The sequence below is a fragment of the Pocillopora verrucosa genome, chromosome 4 (genome assembly GCF_036669915.1).
Source record: "Pocillopora verrucosa isolate sample1 chromosome 4, ASM3666991v2, whole genome shotgun sequence".
NCBI lineage: Eukaryota > Metazoa > Cnidaria > Anthozoa > Scleractinia > Pocilloporidae > Pocillopora > Pocillopora verrucosa.
In genome coordinates this window covers 26,304,693-26,331,732 of record NC_089315.1, presented here as the reverse complement: position 1 = coordinate 26,331,732, position 27,040 = coordinate 26,304,693, and the positions used below count along the sequence as shown (strand labels likewise).

General features: G+C 39.9%; 1 protein-coding gene across 1 annotated transcript; it reads left to right on the top strand.

Moving 5' to 3' along the window:
• Positions 1 to 1,506: 1,506 nt before the first annotated feature.
• Positions 1,507 to 20,102, top strand: LOC131779286 (uncharacterized). Its single transcript, XM_066165419.1, has 10 exons — positions 1,507 to 1,870; positions 8,424 to 8,605; positions 9,341 to 9,589; positions 10,084 to 10,332; positions 11,002 to 11,221; positions 11,555 to 11,717; positions 12,127 to 12,282; positions 12,596 to 18,263; positions 18,551 to 19,153; positions 19,531 to 20,102. Exons 1-10 carry the CDS (start codon positions 1,507 to 1,509, stop codon positions 19,912 to 19,914), a joined length of 8,238 nt encoding a protein of 2,745 aa, XP_066021516.1. The 3' UTR covers positions 19,915 to 20,102.
• The last annotated feature ends 6,938 nt before the right edge of the window (positions 20,103 to 27,040 follow it).

The following is a 27,040-nucleotide window of genomic DNA, read 5'->3' as shown; positions in this document are numbered from 1 at the left end:
CCTGACACTCTGCAAACATGTATTACCTCCACCATTAGTCATGCGATTTACACGAAATCTAGGAGTCTCTGACATGAAGCTACACTATGAAAACACCTTTGGTGTAGTACTCACCAAGGCGTGAACTTGAAAACCGTTACTCTCTGTAGACTTAGAGCCTCGTGCAGTGTGAACTGCTAGCTCATAGAAATAAGTACATTTAGATTGTTGGAGAAATGACAGGCGCTTTTCGTTCGGATCTTTAGACGCTGTGACATTTGCACGGAAAGCCACAACGGAAAACTGCAGTAACAAGACGATCCAGCAGTGCCATTCCATGACAGCTGCCTTTTTTTGCACTGTTGTTTAAGTGATCAGAACGTGTCTAAGCGAGTAAAAGATCTGACACCAAAGTAAATCTCGGACTTAATCAGTATTTGAACTCCACTGACACTTGTCTCCTGCGGCTATTTACGATGACTTGGGGTCATGCGGTCTTTGAACATCTATAAACTTGACCTGGAAACGTTTCTGCAGATTTCAGGACAAAAGTAATTGCTACTGTACCGCTGTTTGCATTCTGACTATATTGTGCAAAATAAAACTGTTTTTGCTTCATAACTGACTACAAGGTCAACTTTTCCTCAGTTGTATCCATGTCTAACTACATTGTGCAATATTTCTAAGTATTTTTTGATTATTGAAAAAGTTAACGAAATATGCAGACAGGGAAAAAAACAAACACTCCAGCTTTTTGTTTTTGTTTTGTCTGAGGAGGAAAACTTGCTTTGTTCAATGGCCTCTGGGAAAGAACTTCGAAAATAGAATCTGTCAAGTATTCGAAACAGCTTAAACACTGTTTAAAGAATTACATGTACGTAAGTAAATGAGGTCTTCCGCTAATTGTTTATTTGTTTGGCTGTGTTTCAATTTACATCCCGTAATCTCCTGTTGCATGTTATTTTGCCTTTATGTATGATGGAGATGCCTGATTCGTTTGAAAATGATTTTGTCCTGAATAAGACCCTTTACACCCTATCTTCAGTATGGGTATTGTACATACTGTTCTTCATTCAACCCCTATTGTCATGACAAATATTGACATTTTCAACTTCATCCTCACGCTTTCTTTTAATGAGACAAGACGCGATGAATTGTTTTTGTGCACTATTTAAAAAAAATTAGAAAGATTTCAAAATGAAAATGGGCTAGTAAAATCTACCACTAATTGTTTATTTGTTTTCCAACTTTTCAATTTAAGCCCCGTAATCTGCCGCTCGTATTGCATGTAATTTTGCTTTTGTGTAACAATATAGCCTTTCTAGCTTTTACAAACAAAAAACTGATTGCGTGCAGCGACAAAGGAATACTCGATCACGCTTGCAGTAAAGTGCTCGCAGGAGGTCAAGGGGTCATATGTGAGTCTTCTCAACGAATGTTGTGCCTGAAACTTTTATGAAATATAACCCGGAAAAGAGGAAAGATTTGCTCTGTTCAAGGCGAGGGAAAACCATCTTTGTGCGTAAAATGGCAAAAATAACGACTTTTCTAGTGTGGCTTTGCATTGTCATGTTATTTTCTGAAACCTGTTACGCATTTTGGAGTAGACGTCGCCGACGTCGCAGGCCGCCTCCACCTCCACCTTGTGTTCCCCGCAATTGCGTAGTTAGCCATTGGTCAAATTATGGCAGTTGTTCTTATCCTTGTGGTACAGGTGGTGTGCAATGGAAAACGCGCTATGTTAAAAAAGCTCAGAGCTGTGGCGGACAATGTCCGTATCATTTGAGAGAGTCAAAAGCGTGTAACGTAGGGCTTTGCGCAAATCATGGCCGACCCCACAGTACAGGTTGCAGTTGTAGAGCGGGATATACTGGAAAGTGTTGCCACAATGGTAAGTACCTTACGATCTTAGCGCAGCATTCAGAATGACCGGCTCATTTTTCCTCGTGGCCATGCAGAGAAGCAAAACATAATGAGAAATTCCTGATTAGGACCGTGATGTAGTTGTGAAATAGTTAAATTGATCTCTTCCTTTGAATTTGACCCAAGTTAAAATACAAAAGGCACCGCCTTAATTTGGCTCTTTCTCTCGCTGCAATTTATTGACTGAGGTTAAAACCGCTAAGAGCCATCACTAATTTCAAATTCATCAAGACGTGAGAGAGAAAGAGTGCCTGCTGATTCTCTCACCAAAGAACTTAAAATGTTGGTCCAACTTAACTGAGTTATCTGCTGTTTTTTCCTCATAACTTACCATAGCATGGATTTGAGAACCGTCAGTTGCCGTAGACTTGGATCCTCGTGCAGTATGAACTGCCAGCTCGTAGGAATAGGTGCATTTGGAATGTTGGTCAAATGATAGTCTCTTTTCTTGAATTTTGTCTGATGCTGCAGCGTTTTCGTGAAAAGCTACGGCAGAAACTATAACTAACAGTACAGTCCAGCAGTGCCAATCCATGACGACTGCTTCCCTATGAACTGCTATTTAGCGGCTCGAGTCACCTTTGATGTTTCTTATACTCTGTTACTATGGCCAAACTTAAAGCATCCGGAATTGATTATCGAATTATACTATGCTGTTACGATGTCATGAGGTCAATTTTTTTTTTTCGGAATTTGTCGGAATAAAGAACTACTTCGGAAAAAATTGGTTTATAGAATTATTGCGGAAATAGAGTCATCTTTTTTAGTAGCTCTGAAAAGTAGGAAATTTATTTTTAATTCTTTCGGAAACTGGTTTTCTTATCGTGGGCGCAGTGTTTAGAAATGTATTCAGTTCATTCAAGCTTCTGTCAATGTCAATACCACTAAGATATATCCTGAATGTAGGAAGGGATTTTTTTTTTTAGAGGGAAAAAATTTAAAACAACAAACAAAAGCTTTGAGATCAAATTAAACTTGCATATTCATGTACCCTTAAATAACACGTCAGTTCGTCTGAAAGGACGTTATCTCTCGCGGATTGAATTTACTCCAAATGTGCTGTTACGATGTCATGGGTCACTCGGTAAACACGTTTCATATTATTTAAAATTGAATAACAACATGCTTTTCTAAATTTCTCTTACGAGAAAAGCAGTCGACCTCATCTTGTTAAGTACTGTTTGTATGATTTCAGTTTTGTTGCTGTTTGTGTGAAAATTAACTCTGACTTATCCGACGTCATTCAAATATTAGGAAATGTTGATACCAAAATAATGCCTCCCTCTTCTCTCTTAAAAGGAAAATTTTATTTTAGCTCAGGATAACTCTAACCATCATGAAATCTTTTTAATTGAGGTCATCAGGTGCTGTTACAGCGATTTTTTAAGAGTAACTGAAACGTTACTGTACAACAAAATGCAAATTTTTCGGTGTTTTTTTGTTATGTTTTGTTTGTTTTCTTTTTTCTAACGTAGTCTCGATTTAACCACGAAACAATTATTATTTGGTAATCGCTCTTAATCTTTTTAAAAACAAATTAGAAACCCAGCACTTGCGGTACCTAAGAAATAAAAAGTGCTTCCTTGTATCTGTTTTCAGCTGTTGATGCGATGTCATAGGTCACAGTTCTCGACTTTAACATGAAAAAGGTGCGACTTCCCTTTACAAATTGCCTTAGAATATACGCCGCCTTGCATGCTCTGTCTTCATTTTGAGACTCTGTTGCTTGGAGAGCATTAAAGCTACCTTTCTTGCATACAATGGTAAAAGTATCGACAATGTTTGTGTGGCTCTGTATCGCCATGCTTTTCATTGAATCCTGTCACTCATGGTGGGATAGGCGACGTCGTAGACGGAGTCCGCCGTTGCCGCCTTGCGCCGATTGTAGAGTTAGCGGTTGGTCCAGCTGGGGTAGTTGTTCTTATCCTTGTGGGAATGGTGGTGTACAGTGGAGATCGCGCCATGTAACCATCTCTCAGAATCACTGCGGTTCATGCTCATATCATATGCGAGAATCAAAGCGGTGCAATATAGGGCTGTGTGCAAATTATGGCCGACCGCACAGTTCGGGCTGTTATTGCAGATTAGGATATACTGGAACGTGCTGCAAGGCTGGTGAGTTCTTAGTCTGCCTATATTTCTTCTCTGAACTAACCGTGAAAACGTCGTGATTTGTGCTAAATCTGTCGGTTAACTTTCCTCTGACTAAGGAGAAGTCCTTGTCGGCTTGAAATTGTGAGTCGGCCATGAGTGACTAAGACAGAATTTCTCCATACAGTATCTACACGATATCAAGCACACAAAGGATGAGAATATAGAAAAATATCAATCGAGGGAACAGTTGATCCAATGCCAAGATCTCTGAGGTAACCTCGTAAGAGTTGTATGGCAGAGAGTAAGGAGAATTACTATTGGGATCTTGAGAGTGAGAGGGTGATAACCTAATGATAACTTGAAAGAACGGAATCGTCTCTTTACTCGTCTTTCTTTAGCGGTTAGTGAAGCTTCTAACTGTCGTACAACGTGTTTTATCGAAAAAGCATTAGGGCGCATTGTGGTCGCAAATTAAGACAATTGTTGAAAGCGGAAATTATAACTTCCCGGCTACACAAAACCATTTTCGTTTGCCTTTCGTACGGTAAACATTCAATGAGCACATCTATTATTTGTCTAGTTTGCTTGCTGAAACTTCTTTTTAACTAATGATGGAGATCCTTGATTCGTTTTGAAATGATTTTGTCCTCAGTTAGACCCTTTACAACCTATCTTCAGTATACATATTGTACATACTGTTCATTATTCAATCCCTTTGGTATTGACAAGTACTGACATTTTCAACTTCATCCTGACGCTTTTTTTTTTTTTTTTTTTTTTGAATTGAGACGCGATGAGTTTCTATTGTGCAATATTTAAAAAAAAACTAGAAAGATTTCAAAAGGATAATGGGCGAGTGAAATCTCCCGCTATTTATTTATTTGTTCCAATTTTCAATTTAAGTACCATAATCTGTAGCTCTAAATACATGTACCTTCTGATAGCGTACAGCGACAGAGGAATACTTAATCACGCTTGCAATAAGGAGCCCGCAGGAAGTCAAGGGCTAAGTGTGAGTCTTCTGGACGAATGTTGTGCCTGAAAATTTGATGAAATGTGCGTGGAAAAAGAGGATAACATTGGTTCTGTTTGAAGCAAGAGAAGATCAATTTTGTGCGTAAGATGGAAAAAATAACGACTTTTCTATCGTGGGTTTGCATTGTTACGCTATTTACTGAAACCTGTTGCGCATTTTGTAGCAGACGTCACCGACGTTAATGAACGTGATCTAGTAATGAAATGGTGAACTCAATCTTCTCAAGCTCGTAGGCCTAGGTGCATTTAGGAGTGTTGGTAAAATGTCGGTAACTTTTCTGGAATTTCACACCGAAAATAACAAAATATCGGTCTAACTACACTACGCTATCAGCTGTTTTATCCTGATAACTTAACATAGGATGAATTTGAAAACCGTCTCTTTCTGTAGACTTGGAGCCTCGTGCAGTGTGCACTGCCAGCTCGAAGGAATAGGCTCATTTGGAATGTTGGTGAAATGAGTCTCTTTTCTTGAATTTTTTTCCGATGCTTTAGTTTTTCGTATAAAGCTACAGCAAAAACTATTCGACCGTATTCTGTTACTATGGCCAAACTTAAAGCATCCGCAATTTAATAATGAGTTACTCTCCTCTGCAACGATGTCTTGGGGTCAAATCTATTTTTTTTCCGATATGTGTGATATTAAGGCGGTAATTCTTAGTAACAAGATAGTGTAATAATATTATCGTAGAAATAAAGTTTTCGCTTTTATTTCTTTGCCCTTTGAACAGTGAGAAATTTCCTTTTGTTTGATATGGAAGTTGGCTACTTTATCCAAGGTGCTGTTTCTAGAAATATTATTGTCTCAGTTCTAGCAGATGTGTGTGCCTTGTAGTGCATTGTGGCTTGTGTTTTGTCGATGTTGATAACACGATGATATGTCCTTCATTTTCTTCTTGGTTAGAAGTGTTGCAGCAGGAAATAATTTCAAACAACAAACAATAGCTTCGAGATCAAATTTAACTCGGTTTATCATGTGATAATTAGTTTAATAAGCCTGTTAATCACATCAACACTGATTAAGCTGCCAGCTTAATCCCGATCACGCTGCAACGATTGCATGGGTCACACTGTGAACAGGTTTCATAATCTTTAAAATAAATAACAATATGCTTTTTTAAAATTACCCTCAAGAGATAAGCAGTCGATCCCATTTTGCTAGGGACTGTTTCTTTTTTTTAATGAATTTGATTAATTCAGTTGTGTTGATATCTGTGCGTTAACTGCATTTACTTTAGCTTAGAATAACTCTAAATTTAAATCACCAGGTGCTGTTGCAGCGATTCCATAGCAACTGAAACGTTATTATATAGAAAATAGCACTCTGAATTCAACCACGAAACAATCATTGAAGCTTGCCTCATAATCGCTACTAATCTGTAAATAAGAAACGGCGTGGATTTTCATACATTTGCTGTAACGATGTCATAGGTTACGCTGGTACGTGGGTGCATCCTCCAGGAAATGAATAACAACATGCCCTTCTCAAATTTCTCGTCAAAAAATACTTAGGCCAGGAAAACTGTCTTTTTGTAAAAATATTATTAAACTGGCTCTCTCTCCAATTTCTAAATAGCTAAATGTAAATGCAGAATTGCTAATCCATGACAGTTACTTCCTTTTGAGCTGTTATTAGGGACACACCACAACTGTAATAGCAACAAGAAAGCGGTGAGACAAGATTATCATTGAGCAGAACAGTAACAGCATGAGCGTTTAAATCTTTGAGCTTTTCCAAATTGCCTTCTGAAAAATAACTATTGGAATCACTAAAATGGTCAAGAGACTGGAACCCAATTGCGAATTATTTATTTTATCGTAGTCAAACCTGTATTTAGCGGTCACCCACCGGAAATGAAATGACCAATAAATTACCCAAAAAATAATTGCTGAAAAATATCACTAACATTGATTTTAGAAGATAAAAGTGGATTTTATTTTACTCGATTGATTATTCTTAGTTCTATTTGAGTGGTTTTACTTCAAGTGAATGTTCGGCGCGTGGAGGGCAATAACAATAGGCCGTTGTAGAAAAAAAGTGACCACGACCGCATAATTGAGGTGACCGTTTAAAGGAGATGAAATAACAGTAATTACAGGATAAAAATGTCGGAACTTCGACCGCTTAATACGGGGTGATTGCTTTAATATGCTGCCGCTTAATAAAGGTTCGCCTGTATCAGTAGAATTTAAAGCTCTTCCCATCTATTATTCCGAGGATGACGTCTAGCGCCGTAAGAGACGGTAAACATTCCGCCATTGGTGAAACTCTCAAAGAAAATTCATTTTATTCTAATCCATGTTTTCCTCGGCGTTGCCCTCCTGTCCACGTGAGGTCCTCAATAAGCTTAATGAGTTCTTTTCCGAAAACTTAGAACTTCCGTAGCACTTTCCGCTATTTCGATGTCGTAAGGTCATGTCCGTTTATTATTTTTTGATTATTATTTTTGGCGGCATAGATTGAAGATTGGATATATGACAGTAAATCCAGCAGAGCCAAGGAGATAGTAGATGCTTATAACTCTGCGGGGTTAAGGGGTCCAAGGAAGACAGAACCTCAATAGATAAGTCTGAACAGCTCCGTGCAAACCTTCGCTGGGTGAAAATTTAGGAAAAATTTCGATTAAAAGTGCTCCCTGTTTTTCTCTAGCTTTCGCAGCATACGCTCATTAGTGAGCTAAAGCGTTTAACGATTACGGATTCCACACAATTTAATTTTCGTTTCCTTTCTTCATGGAACAAATAAAGGCGGTAAAGACTAAGCATCGTGTCATCATCTGCTGCTACTAAATCATGAGGTCGAATCGATTTTGTCTGGAATTACGGTCATAATACCACTTCATGGGAGCAGAATATTGATGTTAGTGTTTCGAAGAAATACAAAGAAACTTCGGTGCTGGATTTAAAATCTTTAATGATGAGATTGTTCTCTAGCTTGCACAGAAAACTTGCGCCTCTGTCTTTTGTTCGCGAACGTAACGCTCTGGTTGCTCGATTTGCCATGCACTCACACCTCTGGATTGAAGTGAAATTCTCCTTCCCTGAGTTGTGATGGTGTTTTTTTTTAAGGGAAATCATCTTTGAATGACCACAGTTTTCTTATTCTTTCAGAAAATTCATCCTATTTTCGTACACGAGGACGAACTTTCTACATCTTGTACCTGCGAAATGTACAATTGCATCAATAAGCATTGATTCATAGACTGATTGCTTTCTTTTAGCCATCTTTGTGAAGCTTAAATAGGATTTAAATATGCGTTTATCTCATTAGCTTAGTATTCAACACCGATTTTCCAAAATAAATTTCCTCGGCAATTCTTTTTTTGGTTCTTAAATAAGCGATTCATTTAGAACAAAACATAAACTAATGTTAAATATCTTTTTCTCATCAGATGTCAACGAGTGTAACTCAAACCCATGCCAACATATCTGCCATAACACTTATGGAAGTTTTACTTGCCAATGTCACCCATGCTATACAAAACTTGGCCGCCAATGTGAGCTGAGGCAGTGTCAAATAAATGGTCATCAGTGCTTTCCATACGGGACTATAAATCCATCCAATTCTTGCCAGGTAATGATCTTTCAAAGCTTATCAATATTAACGTATAAAGGTATATGTAACTTACGTATAGATACGATGCCTTTCAGGTAAATTTCTTTCCTTTTTTTACTTGAGCCCGATTGCTATATGTTGATTTTATAATTACCAGAGAGCAAGAGGGCCTTAAACACAGGTCTCACCTTTTACCTGGTACGTAGAGTATCAGCGAGTTGCAAGTTAGAAATCTTCATAAGTCGGAATTCGAATACATCTTTCAGTAACGTACTATAAAACACTTTTCAACTGATTGACGTGTAGCTAAAACTAAAAGTATTCACGAAGGCCATTCAAAACCAAGTGAGATGTCATTCATAACAAATTATGTACTATATTTTGAAGTTCTTTTGTCAAACACAGTTTAAAACTTTTTTTCATAAAGTTGCTGGCAATGGTGTTCGTCTTTAGCACGATGAAAATATAAGTTAGTGATAACTTGAGACCCCGGGAAATTAGGTTTTTTGTTAGTTTTCTGAAGCTGATTTTCATTTAGTTTAACCTGGTTTAACTAAACATCTTTGCTGGTGTGAAGGGAGCATAAGCACAGAGCGAAGTACAGCAACACTGAGCAAAACAATGCAGAATTTCTAAATATAATAACCATGCCTCAGGCAAACCAGGGAGAAATATTGGAAATTACTTGCTGCACGAAAAAGCTGATTTGCCTTTAAGTTGACAATGACCTTCGCACCTTCTTTATCAATTCAGAAATGCCATACTTCCAAGCAAAAATCATGGACCAATGATGATTCTTTGCCATGCAATGATGGCGTTGATTGTACTAGAAACGACCACTGCTCCAATGGAAGATGTATTGGTACTCCATTCTCATGCCTATCATGTGAAGAGTGTTACAACGATGCATGCCGCATCAAGCCTGGACACTGTATTATCATCGTGGCAGGAGTGAGAACCTGTTTTGCTCATGGCGAACTGAGGCTAGGATATCCATGCCAGGTTATTGTGGTGTCAGTGAATCATCATATATAATAAAGCCAAAGGAGTCAATCGCAGCCGATTTTTTTTTTATCAGATTCATATGGAGTACAGTAATTTATCCTCATTAGTTGAGGCTAAGGTGATGACAAAAGCAAGCAATCTGGATACTACGTTTTGACTCGCAATGAAACATTTCAGACGCTATTAACCTACACAAAGTGCATTGCTCTGTAATCATACCCAGGCATGAAAAATCATCACATCTCACATATGCATGGTTTGATAGCCAGAGGGTGTCACAAATGTGAGCAAGACACAATAATTTGCGATTCCTGTTTTGTTTGCTGGACCAGAAAAAGGTTATAATTTGCATAACAGTGGATTATATAAATTTCCCTTTTTGTATTTTTGCTAGATGAGTTGAGTTTACAATCTGAATGAAACGGACCATTAAATATTGCAGCTAAGAGGAAATGTCATTCATAAGAATAAGTAAACGTTATTTATTTCAGCAATGTGACAGCAATAACATAAACAAGTGGACTATCAACAACAACCTGCCATGCAGTGACAACAACATGAGGACCAAGGACGACCACTGTGTGACTGGAATATGTGTGGGTGCATTCTACAATTGTCCCTCATGTGAAGCACATGATGGCAGTGGCTGTCCCATTAAACCCGGTTATTGCGTCATACAGCACCGTGGCCAAAAGACATGCTTTGCTCGGAATCAGTATAAACCTGGAAATCCATGTCAGGTGTGTAGTGACTCAAAACAGTACCTTTTAAGTTTCAAACTTGAGGGATACCGATTGACAATTATCACTAAATATTCCCCTAGATTTAATTAGGCCGTGCTGGGTCTCGTGACGCACCTTGACCAATTGCGTGCGAACATTATTTCCTGGATTACGATAATGGCGGTTTTATTTGGCCTTTAATTGACAACTAGCCTACCTCTTTAATCAATTCAAAGAGAAGTGCAGCAGTTCCTTAGGTATTCAACTTCTCTTCTTCTAGAAAATCGCTGATTAAGGCCTTTTTGGGAAACTAAAGTAATCTACAATTGCATTTTTTTTGGTTTGATTTTTCTAAAAACTAACCTCACCCTATTAAATGTAATACCTTGCAATTGCTCAATATGTTTTCCCGTGCCTAAAATCCCATTGATCGCTTTTTAAAGGTGGCATTGTTTTGATGGTCCATGTTATCCGTTTTGTTACTGTTTGAGCCAATCATCAAAATTCGTTCTAGAGGAGACATTTTCCATACTTAGAGGCCAGTGCGAAACCAACGATACCTCAATGTAATTGTAACCGTTTTGAAGTCAGCTTATATAACTATCTATTTCCATTTTGCAGTAGCTGACTTTAGTATTTTATTAAATTATGCTATGATATTTTCTCAATCTTTTCTTTCACTTTTAGTGGTGTAATCCAGGAGGCAACAACAACGCATGGTCAAATCGAGATGGTATGGCATGTGATGATGGGAATAGGTGCAGCCGTGGAGACAAATGCATCGGCGGCCAGTGCAGTGGCATTCCCTTCACTTGCAACTCCCTTTGTCAATTCTGTAATGGCACCAGCTGCACCCTGAAAACTGGATTTGGATTTGTGAATAAAACGTGCATGTGCAAAATAGCAGGTAACTGATACACTCTTTGGCGGTAACAGGTTCCTTTAAGCTCTTTCGATGGTTTGCTGGTTATGTTGATTGAATGAGTTTCAACTTTTGAGTTGGCTCTCACCCAAACAAACTCCTTGTCTACAATTTTTTAAATTTTATTTCAAACCATGGACTTTGATAAGAAAATCGTTTGTTGACAACACGAGAACCATCAGCAAATCTAGTTCTGCTGCAGAGCAGAATGTAAAATTTGGTTTTCAACTTTTTCTTCAAAGACTTCAGAATCCAATATTCTGTAACATTACTTTAGTTTTGAATGACATTCCTATGTCTATACTTTACCTCCCTTAGACAGAGACTATATTCACCAAGCCGTAAATCCATCAAATCAGTGTCAGTGGTGTGACCTGTATGATACGGCAGCTCGTGCGAACAGCGCTTGGAGTAATCGTCCAGCGGTGCCTTGCGACGATGGAAACAAATGCACAATGCAAGATACGTGTAACGCTGGCAGGTGCAGTATTTCAAATCTCGTTTGTCAAACTGTTTATTCATCGAATTCATAATTATTACTAATGGAAGGGATTATATTTTGCCACTGGTATCCCTCTGAAACTGGGGAATTCCATTACCTGGCATGAAATCATGTCTTTTTGATTTGGATGTCGCAAATGCAAGCCTAATTTTAAGTCTGACCTATAATTTACAATGTTTGTTTGCCTGTTTGTTTGTTTTGTTTATTTTCATTTCCATTGAGCCTTTTCTTTGTAGATGGGCATATTTCAGTTCCATTCTTAGTCAACGTTTGACTTCTTATTGATACTCGTGCTCTAGTAATACTGAGCTTCAGACTGAAGATTCGCCGCACAGGTTGATGGCGACTGTAATAAAACAGTTCAGTAACTTATTTGTTAACCTTTCAGGTGTGCAGGTCTGGGATACTCTTGTCACTCGTCTCAACCAACACCAAGTTGTATTAAGGCCTCTGAATGTGTTGGGGATGGCACTTGCAGGCCTTCACTGAAGTCAAATAGAACCATCTGTCGACCTGCTCTTGACGCTTGTGATCAACCGGAGAGGTAAGATAAAAGATGTACATGCACATAAACTGTCATTTTTACGAGACTGTTAATTTGCAGTATCTTGGCTAGTACAAGGAGGAAATTTATTCAAACATGTATGGAAGAATAGAGCTCTGTGGAGGTTGGACAAAAATATGCAACTCGAGAAATGAAAGGCTATTTCAAAGATTTGCTCAAACGTGTAAAGCAACTCTCCTCTTTTTAAGCAGAAAGGATAGCAGGCAGGAGAACTCATTTGCGCAACAACGACCTCTTCATGTTTAGTTCCTGTTGAAATTTCAGACTTTTTATCATGTTCTTTGTTCATAAGGTGTGATGGTATCCTTGGAAACTGCCCTGGAATAGTGAAAGATGACATTTTCATTAAAATTGGCGAGGTGCAAATTGTCGATTCAAAGCAACAATCGCCAATTCAGTACCAATATATCACAGACAGACTTTTTCTGAAGATTTCCGGCTTTTCATCGACGTGTGGTAGCATCTCTCTCAGATGGTCCTTATTGTTGGGCTCGTCACCTTGTTCTTTTAATGCAAATATAAGCGGAACTTTAAAAAGTAACAACGAATATCAAACTGTTAGAGGACTAAGCCTCAAAGATATGACATCTTATAAAATATTCATAAGGGCATCCGACTTGAGAGGGAAAAATTACCAACCAGTCTGCAGTAAAGCCGTAGTTATAGATACCTCAAAGCCACAAGGTGGATGGGTCCACGATGGACCTCGAGCCGACCTAAGTTATCAAGCTTCTGAATTACTGCAAGTGAACTGGGGGGGAGTACAGGCAAGACACGGCGTCAGCAAGTATGAATGGAAAGTTCTTGTTACCTCATTGGTCACAAACAAAACCATCGAGCTAATGCCGTTTACTACAGCAAACCTCAATACCAACGCACAAAGGGGTTTTGACAACATGGAAGATGGTTCCAAAGTAACATTTATTGTCAGAGTCTTTACCAAAGCGGGCCTGTTTTCGGAACTCACGAGCGATGGAGTTATAATAGACACATCAGCACCTATTGCGGGAAAGGTAAATGACGGTAACCAAATTGGCAGGGATTTAAAGTACGCCAACTGGACGAACACATTCACCGCAAACTGGGAACAGTTCACTGATCCACATTCTCCCATAGCACGCTACACGTTGGCGGTTCAGCGAGAAGGTACCGGTCTCCTAACCACATTTAAAGCCACAGCCCAGGACCGTTCGTCCACAGTGGCTAACGTGAATCTTGTTTCCAAGGAGAGTTACTGCGCAGTTGTCAGAGGCTACAACGAAGCTGGTCTGTACAGCCAAGTAAAGTCTGACTGTTTACTAATAGACCATGATGCCCCACATGCCGGCACTGTCAACGATGGGCACTTCAGTGACATTGACTATCAATCAGACAATACCATGATCGCGGCAAACTGGCATGGCTTCACAGACGGGTACAAAGGAAGCGGCATCTCGGAGTACAAGTACAAAGTTATGGATAGCAGTGGTAGCACCATCATTCCCTGGACATCAGCAGGAAATTCAACGAACATAACCCATAATGGGCTAACTTTGAGAAATAGCATAAAGTACTTCGTTATTGTGAAGGCAATCGATGCAGTTGGTCTGAGCGTTGACGTGACTTCGGATGGCTTTAACGTGGATACAACACATCCAGTGTTTACAGGAAAAATTACAGTAACTGGTAAGGATGACGTTCTTAATGGCACCCCCTGTATCTACATACCAAGTATATCTTCAGTGAGAGTGAAGTGGTTGGGTTTCTCCGATGCTCATAGTGGTCTCAAGAGTTACCTTTGGGCCATTGTTCCCTCGGATAGTACACCAATGGACTCTGACTTCAAAATTGTGCCAGGACCTAATTTGCCAACGTCTGCAAGTTTCAGTGGCTTGGCGTTGACTCAAGGAAAAGGTTACGTTTTCATCATAAGGGCTTACAATGGAGCAAATAGATTTAAAGATGCCCGCTCGGTACTCATCGTACCTGACTCCACCCCCCCTTCCCCTGGATATCTGTTCGATGGACCTAATCCCCAGATAGATGTTGACTATCAGGCTGATTTGAGACATGTTTATGCTTCCTGGACAAAGTTCCCAGAGCCGCACACTGAAGTCAAACAGTACTATCTCGCAGTAGGAAGCTGTATGACAGGAAACTATCACGTTACTGGTAACACATTCATCGAAGTTACCCCTTCAACAACAACTTCATTCGTGTTAGCCAATGTTTCGCTGACGAATGGCCAAAAGTACTGTGTAAAACTCAAGGCTGAAAACAAAGCAGGGCTAGTGAGTTTGGAAGTATCTTCAGATGGTTTCATCGCTGATGCGACGCCTCCAAGTGCACGTAAGGCTCAAGTTCGTGATGGAAACACTGGTTCAGACCTTGATTTTCAGGAGAGTAACACAACGTTATCGTCTCAGTGGGATGAGTTTGCAGATCCAGAGTCTGGAATTGAGCGTTATGAGTATGGAGTGAGCAGAAATCGTGCAGGTGTACCCAATATTCTCCCGTTTCAAAACGTTGGAATGAACACTTCGGCTGCTATGACTGGCCTCACACTTACAGATGGTGTCTATTATGTTCTTGTCTGTGCCTTGAACAAAGCCGGACTTCGTAAATGCATAAGTTCTGACGGAGTCCTAATTGACCTTTCCCTTCCAAGCCATGGTGTAGTGCATGATGGGATCATGGCACCTGATAGGAATTATCAGTCGTCCCTAACAAGTATTGCTGCAAACTGGGAAGGAATCTGGGATTTAGACAGCGGAATTGAGAAATTTGAATGGAGTATCGGCACTAGCAATCATGACAAAACCAGTGTTCTAAACTACACCGATGTTGGTCTCTCAACACACGTCAGAAGTCACGGAAATCTAAACTTGATCAGTGGTAAAAAGTATTATGTGCACTTGAAGGTCACAAATCAGGCGGGAGGTGTTAGGGAACTTTCTTCAGATGGTATTGTTGCGGATGGGACTCCACCAATCCATAGCGCAATTTACCCAGGCTCTGGGTCTAGTAGTAAGTGGAACTACAACGATCAGGAGCAAGTCTTCTATTCTGATGATACGTCTGCCTTTCATGTTTATTGGGACGAGTTTTCTGAGCCTGAGAGTGAAATTTGGTACTACAAATGGGCTATAGGTACAAGCAAGTGTGGGACTCAAGTCCAACCGCTTATAAACATCGGGCAATCAAACTACGTCAACAGTACAAAGACAGACTTGGTTTTTAGATCTGGAGTGAAATATTTTGTCACTGTGACGGCCAGGAACCGAGCTGGCCTTGTCTCACAATCGTGCTCTGATGCATTCATCTTTGACAGAACGCCGCCTCTGTCAGGAAAAGTCAATTTCGAAGAAGCGTCAAGTAAAACTGCAAATAAAACGTTTCTCAGTAACATTAACGTCTCCATGTCGTGGGAAGGATTTACAGATCAGGAGAGTGGTATAAGAGCGTGCAACGTTTCAGTACTTGACGGTGCTGGAAAAGTATTATTCACCACATCATCCAATGCCTCCCCAAGTAATCTTACGATACCCGGTAATATTACGCTTCATCGTGGTGAATACAGTGCCCATGTAAAGTGCATCAACAATGCTGGTCTTTTTTCTATGTCCTCTACGTTATTTGTGATAGACAATACACCACCCTTTTCAAAAGGCCCTATTGTAGCAGGTGTATCACCTTACGGGTTTTTCCAGTATCAGTCTGACAACACTTCGATTACTGCGTCATGGCCTCCGTTTGCAGACGACGAAAGTAATGTAGAGAGCTACTTCTGTGCGATCGGCAGCGAACCATACAAAGACGATATTATTCCTTTTGAAAATGTTGGATTAGCCACTGAGTTAACGGAGACGAACCTCAGATTATCTCATGGAGAAACATATTTCATCACAGTAATATCACGAAACCAGGCCGGGCTAAGTTCTAATATTACATCGCTTGGTCTCAAGATAGATACATCACAACCACTTGCCGAGAGCAAAGATGTAAAAGATGGCAAATATGACGAAGATATCGATTTCTTCTCATCTGGTATGGAATTTTCAGGTCGGTGGGAAGATATTACAGATCCTGAAAGTGGCATTTCAGAGAGTAAGTACTGTGTAGGGACTAGCCCCTATGGTTGCCAGATTAAAGCAATGACATCCACTGGCAAGAACAAGTCTTTTGTTTGCCCAGAATGTGTCGCAAAAGAGGGAGAAAGGGTTTTTTTGACAGTCTGCGTAACAAATGGTGCCGGTCTATCGAAAACAATTTCTTCAGATGGAATGCTTTTCGATAGCACTCCTCCCTCAATTGACGGTGTTATTGACGGAAACCAAATAGCAGGAATGGACTCCTTTGCTGTTCTTGAGAACTGGAACGTTTCTGTGTCTTGCTTAGGCGTGGAAGACCCTGAAAGTGGCGTGCAGTCATGTATTTGGACCATTAAAGATATCAATGACGTTGTTTGGTTCGAGAAGAATATTACGAGCAACTCTATTTCCGTTGAAAAAATTGTTTTCACAGACAGTAAGACATACAGAGATCTTGGCGTTGACAAGAGCATTACATACTTTAATGTATTGACTTGCTGGAATAAAGCGAAGATGCAGGCCACTGCACGGTCTGATGGCTTCCATGTAAAAACCGTTTGGCCTGTTCCTGGTCGCGTTCGAGACGGTGTGGTCATGGGGACAGACCTCGATTATCTCAACAATACAAAAGTAATAGGTGCCAACTGGGACCCATTTGTTTCTGACATTAAAGATCCTGTTGTTAGTTACGAGATAGCCATCGGGACAAGTCCGGGCAGAGAAGATATCCTCTCTTATCTAAACATTGGCCTAAAGAGGATCATAGAAAAAGACTTGGCACCAGAAATTCCTGTCATAGATGTATTAAAGAGTGGTGTAAAGTATTATGTAACCGTACGAGGCACAACTTTGAGTGGCCTTAGCTCAGTGGAACTTTCCGATGGATTTACTGTAGATCCCAGCCCGCCACTGAAGGCTGAAGTTTCAGTGTCACACACAGTTGTCGATCAAGAAACGCAAATGGTTGAAATCAGCGTTTCTTGGAGTGGCGTTAAAGATCACGAAAGTGGAATACGTAGCAGTGCATACTGTTTGCAGACGAATCCTCAAACTTGTGGAAGTGGCCCAGTACTAGCAGGCCTATCTTTACAAGGTGCTATTGGACCTTTCAGACCTGATTCCTGGGGAGAATATTACGTAACGGTTGTTATTGAAAATCGGGCTGGCCTGCGTACGGTGATGTCATCGAAAAAGCTCACATTCGACGCTACACCCCCAACAAAGGGCACTGTTATTGATGGAATAAGCATGGATATCGATTTTGTGAATTCTATGAATGCCTTGTCGGTTGCATGGAGAGGCATCGACGATGAAGAATCTGGTGTGGTTAGCTGCTCTTGGGCAATTGTCGAGCAGACACCCTCAGATGACAGGTCCTTATTTGGAAATGAAACTCTGGTGTTCACGACAGCAGTAGAAAGCGAAGGGAACCTTACACAGGCAAATCTTAGCCTTGTTCCAGGAGCTCGCTACATCAGTGAAATCACGTGCACAAATGGTGATGGTTTCAGAAGCACTTCTTCGTCTGATGGTGTTATCGTAGATTTTACCCCACCCAAGGCTGGACTTGTCTACGATGGTTCATCTCTTCTTGCTGACGTTGGCTATCAGTCATCAACGAGCTCGGTAGAAGCAGTATGGACTCCCTTCGAGGATCAAGAGAGTGGAGTCGTGGAATACTTTTGGGCTATAGGAACGGTCCCTGAGGCTACAGACGCCATGAATTTTACAAGCGTCGGAAAAAAGCTATCCGCGAAGGCAATGCATTTGTCGTTATCTCATGGTGTACGGTATTACGTCACAGTGGAAGCTAAAAATGGAGCTGGAATGACATCACATATTTCCTCTGATGGCTTCGAAGTCGACGCCACTCCTCCTGAACTAACAGAGGTAAAATTATCCTAAAAAGTGTTTGTTTTTCGTATTTTAATTTAGGGCCCCTCACATTCACTGGACTGAGCGAATATCTTAGCTTCGTTAGTTGCGGGTTCATTCAAAGCACGTCACCCCTTAAGAGGTAATGTGAGATGCGTTGAAGTATAATACATTAAACTGAACATACAGTTACCTGCTCTCGCAGACCTGCAACTCCCACACAGTAAGCACATAGGTTCTTTCTGCAATTTCTACAATTCCCCGTAAATTTACATATCTGTGCGTTTTAACTTTCCGCCAAGGTCACAACGGGCTTAAGCTCTTGGATTGGTCCTTCAAGGAATCTGCACGCGTCATGGAAATCACAGGACCAAGAGAGTGAAATAAGCCGAACTGAATTTTGCGTTGGAACACTGCCTGTAGGATGTCAAATAAAGTATATGACAGAAATTGCTGCAAATTCAACCCAAGTTTCGTGTACAGACTGCCATGTGACTAATAATGGAACTTACCATATTAGCATCAGAGTAACAAACGGTGCTGGCCTTTTCACCGTGATGACAACAACTGGAGTGACAGTTGATTTGACAGCCCCTTACCTCGGCGAAATAGTACCTCAGTTTTATGTAACATCTTGCACTTCAAACTGTACTCTATTGTCGAATATCACCAGTGTCGAAGATGGTGAAAGTGGTATCAGACTATGTAGCTTTGCAATAAGAAACAGCACTGACTTTTTGACAGACTTTATTGGCAATGGCTTGAGTATGATTGTAAAGGCCACTGGTCTTCTGTTAGTCCCAGGCCAAAGTTATTTCACATTGGTACGATGTGAAAACAACGTTGGACTTATTGCAGAGAGTCTATCGTCTGCAGTGATTGTTGATGATACTCCGCCGTCAAAGGTATGAGTTAATTGTTAGGAAGGGTGGTAGGGGACATTTTTTATTTAACGAGCACAAATTTCCAAAATAACAATCTTCCGTAAATTCTTGACACTACTGAAAGAGAAACATTTTATAAACGAAAATGCACTTTAAATTACCTCAGGCTCTCTTGTTAAAAAAAAGTAGGAAGAAAAAAAATAATGCGCTTAAGCTCAGCGAGTAATAATGACAACAACTTGGTGAATTATTTTCAATGGTTACGCTGAAAATATCTCCTGATTTTATATAAGCCCAACCTGTATTTATCATTGCATGGACCAAACAATAAGCCCTATTTCGCAAGTCAATGAAGTTTTAGTGGACACAACTGAATGCAATTTTTTTTTACTCCGCAGGGCTCGGTAATTGTGAGTGACGATCGTACCCATGACGTTTTTGGCCTACACTCCAGTTGTCACCTATTTAACAAAACAATGCGCGTTCACTGGTTCGGCTTTAATGATCTCGAATCTGAAGTCAGTGGATTTCGGGTAGCAGTTGGTAAACATCCAAATGCCACAGACGTATTACAATTCCAAGATGTTGGCTTGGTAACAAACATTACACTTCCTTTGTCTAACATTAGCGTGTTGTTTGATGGTGACATTGTTTATGTTACAGTTGAGTCACGCAATCCTGCTGGTTTGATTACCCAAAGTGCATCCCCGCCGACAAGACTGGTTTCAGTTGATAACGAAGAGTACCTAGAACAAGGAGACTTCTACTGTTTAGATTTTTGAGCATTTGATCAACCAGTAACGTGTATTTAGTTTCTAACGTGATACGCGCCAACTTATTAGAGATTAAATAAGTTAAAGATTTCTTGAAGCCCTCGGATTTACTGAATTTTTGTTCTCATTTTTATAAAACACCAGAGTGTCATCATAAGACTAAAATCAGATTAGACCATTATATTAGAAATAATTGTCCTTTGGATTTTTATGTAATAAATAAAACAAAAGAGAAAAAGGCAGTGGTTTCTGTACATTTTTGAGGGATATGTTTGAGATCACTATCAAACCTCAAGGACTAAAAGCAATGGAAAAGTGGCGAACAAATTAGTCATTCAGTGGCTTTGCATATATGTTTTATCTTCTTTTTGTTTGTTTGTCTTTGTTTTGGTTTTTGTTTTTTGTTTGTTTGTTTTTTTTTTCAACTTCAACATTCGTAATCGTCTCTTATGATATGGATGATATGAAATACACCTTAGGATAAAGATTTGACGGTTTGAACGAACAAATCGGAAAAAATGAGTCACAACCTCGTAAAATCCTTATGCCCTCCTTAAAGACATCTCATATTGCGCATTTCTGATGATAACGGCATTTCTAGCTTGTATGTCCTACAGCTTGCCAAGCAGAATGTTTTGATCAATCCGAGAAGGTCTAAAATTTATCCGCCTGATCTCTTGAACAAAGGGAAGAGTTAGAGATCTATTCGGTTTTAGCTGAAGTTTACCCAATATGACGTAACAAAGTGATGGTGTTTAGGTCCAGCTCACTATCTCAACTCGAAAAATTCTGTCTACCATGCCTTTCAGCTAATTCATATATGAGCCCTTTGCAGTTGTAGATTGCTGATGGGTAGGTGAATATAAACTCAAACCCAAAGCAGTCTGTCCAATGTGCCTATCAGCTAATCCCATATATAGTCTGTGTGGGGGGAATATTTTAGACAGCTAACAACATTCCTTTGATTAAGAGTGACACTCCAATATTTGCAGAAATGTTCGGGTTTTCAGAGCCACTAAGCTACCTTTTTCAAATTAATTAATGAGGTTTAATTTCATCTTAACCGTTATTTATTCGGGCCAAGAGCAACACAAAGGCCGATCTAAGCCATCAGTTGGCCGTTAAAAGAGGACACTGAATTTACAATTAACATTTAGCGTGACGACGAGGGACAATATAAAACCAGCAACCTTCATCGGGTTTCTTCTCGTGTTACTTTCCTCTGCAAACGTAGTTGCCAAAATGTGTTCCGAGGATAACTTTCCCTGGGCAATTTGGGGATCCTGGAGCAGTTGTAACTGTGGAACGAAAACCCGATCTCGAAGGCAGCAACCGACGAGTGCTAACGGCACTTGCGATGTAACGCCTCAGTTTGAGAAAAAACCGTGTGTTCAAAGTGAGTCCGTGCTAGCTTTTCCAAGCTGTCCTCGATGCAATTCATACGAGCTTAACATGATGTATTGGTCCGTTCGTGTCATACTTAGCTCTAATCTTTTACCGTAATTGATAAATGGCACTCTTAAATTAGTTTGGGATTGCTGCAAAAAATCGTACCAAGCACAGCTTTGTTATTTTGGGTGCCAAACACAACATTATTATCAAACCATTTGTTAAGCAGAGTATAAGAAATTTCTCCCTCATAAATGAACGTAATGTAGAAAAGAAATAGACGCACTGCAATCTAATTAATATTCATGTCGCTTTCCCTTGTTGGAAGTATGAAATTATACCCGTGTCAACATTTTGGTCGAATTCTAGGTCAACAGTAGAGCTTTGTTTGTAAGAGGGCTATAATGAATAGAAATCAGACAGGTTTGTGTAGGGTTAAATTTTGGCCAATCACGATAAGGACGTATAGGACGAACCGGCGAAACATTCCACGCTAGAGACTTTCCATCAAAACTTTTGACCCTTGCGCAAAGAACCTTCTATCTTAATGAAAGTCATCAGATAGTCTTGTGATATTATAGCTCAATCAATTCCAGATGCTATGACCCTGTCCCTCTTTAGTTAAACCCTTCAGGACAGTGCTCCCTGCCTTTCTGTCATAGACTTAGTATCTAAGTTACAAAGTGACTCTCTACCGAAGGTAGGAGACATAATCCTTTTCATTTGGATGTAAATGAATCTCTTCTTTATTTTTTGTTCGCTCAATGTGATCGAGTACCGTTTCATTAATTTTCATTACTTATGTCGCTTTCCCGTGTTGGAAGTAGAAAATGATACCCATGTCAATAGTTTGGTCGAATTCTTGGTCAACAGTCGAGCTTTGTTTGTAAAAGGGCTATAGTGGATGGAAATCAGATAAGTTTGTGTCAGGATAAATTTTGGCCGGTCTAGATGAAGACAAATAGGACGAACCGGCGAAACATGCCATGCTGGAGACTTTCAATCAAAACTTTTACTCGTTTTTAATCTAACACTTCTTTCCATTTTCACTACAAACTCTACAATTAAGTTAATTACAACTGAGTAAGAGAGCAGTAAGGACCGCGCCGTGGCTGTCGATCCAAATTAAACATTCTTTCTAGAGATCACATTTCAAGGTACTTATTCCGACTCAGTTGACTTAACTATGTCAATAGGCTAGTGCGAAAACAGAAAAATGGGCACTTATTGATTAGAAGTACGGACAGTTTGAAGTACCGATGTATGTACATTTGATTGTTCTTCTCTATCGTTTCAGCGCCCCTTTTTTCGGTAACTAAATCAATCAACTTTTTCTGGAAAATACATTAACAAGCATATAGAAAGATGGGACTTTCAATTCATGCAATCTTAACATATTGGATTCGCGTGGGACGATGTGCCTTTTCTCTATTCCGTGAAATGACCAGTAACAATTCGCACCGTTAGCCGAACGCTATATTCTTCGTAAACGGCAAAGGCGTGCTAAGCCATCTGTTGAACACTTAAATCCTTTTCTGGCTATGTTTTCACGAGCGATTTATCAAGAAGCTTAGCAAGCGACAACCTGTAATTTCGTAAAAAACATTTTTTTTCGTCTCGCTTTAAACCCTAAAATAGTCCTCGTTAAATTTAAGCCACCAGAGGCTATGTTTTCACGACGCTCCTTGTCTTTCTTAACATTCCTGAAATTGTTTTATTCACATGCGTTCTCACGCCTGGTTTTCACGAATAGGATTATATTTCAATTTGAATAATTTGGCGGGAGATGCAGGCGGTGATAGCATGTAAGTCCTTCTTTATTCGTTACTATGTTTATGCGGTTCGCTTTCTTTCTTGTATGGCAAGTTTCTGGAAATGCTTAATTCAAAGGAGGATTGCTTCTGTTGAACGGATATGACATTCCTTTACCTGAGCAATTTCGCTAGTCGCAAAATTCCGAGGGAAGCATATAGAACATCTTCAGCAGGTTTTACGGTGTAAAGATCACAGTTTAAATTTCGATTCTTTAGCCATTGAGTAAACTTCTTCAAACTCTAAGAGGTCTAGGTTTTTTTTGGTTTTTTTTGGTTTTTTTTTTTGGGACGGAATCACCTTCTAACTTTTGTAAATCTTCTTCCCCTAGCTCAGAGGGCCAATTCTCCGTTGAATTCTACGTTTTAAAAAGATCGCCGCCTTTCATCAACGCTGCAAGAAAAGGGCGCGAACATTGCTATAGTTCCTCTATTTTAATTGGCTGCTTACTTCGAACGATTGCTGGATTCTCACTTTTCATCGGCTTATTTCAGCCCCGCCAAATTCTTCATTTCAGCCCGCAAAATGTGCCACAATGCTCGACAAAGTGATAATAGAAATGTTTTCACGAGATTTCTGTCCTGCTGTTACTCACTAAGCGACTTTAAAAATCGCTCGCGAAAACGCGCCAATGCGTGAACTGTTGGAGTAACCGTCAACGAAAATCAACAACTTTTGATAGGTTACCTACTCGGAAGATAAAATAGCATTCGCTGAACCGTTGAGAAAAGTGAAGCATCCATAAGGACAGCGCGCGGCTTTACCTCCTCCAATATCCGCGGTTAAACGATGTCACAGGAAAACCATTTGAACCATTTTGAAACACTACTTACGCTTGTGCTCTAATAACATTTTCGGTCACTGAAGTATTACTTCGGTTTTCCCGAACGACTGACAGCTTGCCTCTCCGTACAAAGCGCAAACGGAGCTGATTTATCCCGCAAACTACGCCTTCAAAGAAAATTATTTTAAGTCCTTTCGTATTTCATCTAATGAGCTTTTCAGGCAACTTAACTTTACACCGGCATTTCCGCTATTGTGGCGATCTATCGGCAAGAAGAACTGAAAACGCAACTACTACCAATAAAATTCACCAGCAAATTTCGTTTTGCCATTGCATCAGGCTTAAATAAAAAGGATCCCTTTGAGTCGGAAGGAGAGTGTATCAGGATACTTTTTTGCCTCTGTACCTTAAGAAAAAACAAAGAAACAAAGAACTAAATCCAAATATCAATACCCCGAAAAACACCAACGACTACCAAAGTAGATGCGGTAGGCTACGCTTACTTGGTGATATACTAGCTCTCTTACATACTTATTTTATAATTTAGTAATTTGTCTATTTATGCATTACTCATTTTAATACCTAGTTATTGATGGAGGGTGGTCATCTTGGGGTTCATAGAGTAGTTGTAGCCAACAAAGTGATACTGGCACACAAGACCGCACACGCAGTTGCACGAATCCATCTCCCAGTGGTTAGTTCAATCTTCAAGTGGTTCAAAACTTAACAACAGGACAGGCTCATATATCCGTTTGATTCAGGTTTCCCACCACACGGTGTTAAGCTGCTAACTGTCCTCAAACTCTACCACGGAGTAAATTGCGAGCAATGTACCCAGTCAGATTGCAGCAATCTGACTGGGTACGTGATAGAAAACAAGTAGTAAAAACTAAAATCCTACTAGAATTTATTTTATGTGCAGTTCTTGATAAACCTTTCTCAAATATAAACAGAATTCTTTAAAGTGTTCTTCATTATCATTCAATATAGGATTAATGATGTATATCATGTATATCCCTCATCCGCTCTTTTTCTTTCCAAAATGATAATTTGATGACAAATGCGGCCATCAAAAACGTTCTTCCCTCTCAGCAATATAGCCTTTAAAAGGTAGTGGTCACTTGTTCCCGAAACGGACTGCTTAACCCTTTAACCCCTAAGAGTAATTAGTAACTATTTTCCCTCATCAGTATCACCCCTAAAACAAACATTAAGGTCATGAGAATAAAGGAAATGATCACCAACTAAAGAAGCTCTTGATTGTTAAACAAATCCTCTTAGCCAGTACCATAGAAATGTATAGAGAACAATGTGGAGAACGAGGTAACGTTCTTCCATCAACATTTCTTTTAACGCCCTTAGATCTCTGCTTGAAACGGAAACCATGTGATCATATTTGCACCAACTTGAAAGCAGGGGGCTATTCGTGCAGCTGCTACCCTTGTTACACTCCATCAGGAGGAAAATGTAATCTGCTGCAGTGTAAAATAAACGGCAACTGTTAATGTCAATCCTGGCAATTCCCGTCAGGTGAGAAATATGTGTAGTTCCTCAAAGCTGCATTCTGATATATCACATTATCGTAATAATCAAAACCATCTGATTACTCGATGAATTAATGTTTCTCGGGAAATATTTACCCAAATGACCTTCATCGATTGATAGGGATGTGTGATACTCACGTAGATTTGCATAGCTGAGAACGTGCGTTGTAGTGAACTTCCAAAGATGTATCATAAAATTTCTTCAATTCAGGACACTATTGAAAAGTTAACGCCACTTGTTTCTTCTCAGTAATTCAATTTCTGTGGAACGCTGAACAAATGGATTTTATAGCATGCAACAAATCCCAATTTCACACTTACCCATATTCCCAGACATAATTATTTTGGACACCTTTCTTGTGCTATTGCTCTTCCAATGTTTGCATTATGTCCGTAAAGTCTCGTGGGCCAATACTGAAAGGGCCAGGGTATGGATTTCCCAACAACAAATGCAAATGTAAAATAAACGGTGAGACTTTTCTTTAACTTCCTTTTTCAAAAAGACTTACTCAGTAAGGACCGAGTGGAAATGGCGCGACTTGGTCTTCAATAGACCAGACGATCAATAGAGAGGATTATTATTTTCTCCTGTTGGCTCATTTATAATACTGAGCTTGAATATGAAAGTGATCTTCGCGATAATGAAAATTACTGAAGCAGTAGTGATAATAAGCCAGCTTTCAGGTTGGTAAAGCACTGCACTGAAAGTAGTGTTCATTTCTGCGAAGATAGCTTTCATATTCATTTCTCATTATGCATTTCACATACATGATTTTCATATATTCACTATCATTAATACTGAGCTCACTCTCTTTTCCATTCATTTAAGGTAATTACGTTTCTTTCGTAATGCTAAAAGGGCCTCTATGTAAATGATAAGACAGCTTTTAGAGCGGAAAAACCGATTTTTAATTTTAGGCCAAGACTATGATCATCACGCCTTAATCCGTCAAATCCGTGACAGCGGTGTGACTTGTTAGATGCGGCAGCCCGCGCTGGTAATTCATGGTCCGACCGTAATGGTGCATATTGCGATGACAACGACAAGTGTACGAAAGGGGACGTGTGTAATGGTGGAAGGTAAATTCTTTCCTAACGATTATCGTTTCGGAAGGACCATAGCGAAGGTGCTAGTTGTCACGCTTACCCATTGTCACTGTTCTAACCAGTTAAAGGAAGTCTGTTCACGCACTTGCTATTTTCTCTGAGATGGGAGCAAGCGGAATAGGACCCTAGGGAGATTCAACAAACGCGAACGCAAGTGGTTGGTGTGGATGACCGCTTGCTTTGCATTTCTTCCTTCAAGGGTGAAAATGAACGCTAACGAAAGACTGACCACAACGCAGAGCAGCTGACTCATTAGGCAATTTATGGGAACCTAGTATGCGAACTATGTCGCGAACGAGTTATCCCTTCTACTTGGCACTATTTCTAATCCGCGCCATGGCGTGCGCCCCGTTTCACATAACAATGATCCCTCTATGACCTCTATGGCTCTGGTGCGTCAAACCACCTCTGCCCCTATCTTACATATATGTGGTTATGAGTAGATTTAGCCTAAAATTCTTGGTTTTCTTAGTTGCATAAGACAGAGATATAGCTGCAA

What these genes read in the sequence shown, in the direction of transcription:
- LOC131779286 (XM_066165419.1), top strand. Translation starts at nt 1,507, where the DNA reads ATGGCAAAAATAACGACTTTTCTAGTGTGGCTTTGCATTGTCATGTTA. An exon ending in GGCTAGGATATCCATGCCAG is followed by an intron (nt 9,590 to 10,083) that starts GTTATTGTGGTG and finishes TATTTATTTCAG; the next exon opens with CAATGTGACAGCAATAACAT. An exon ending in GTGCATGTGCAAAATAGCAG is followed by an intron (nt 11,222 to 11,554) that starts GTAACTGATACA and finishes TACCTCCCTTAG; the next exon opens with ACAGAGACTATATTCACCAA.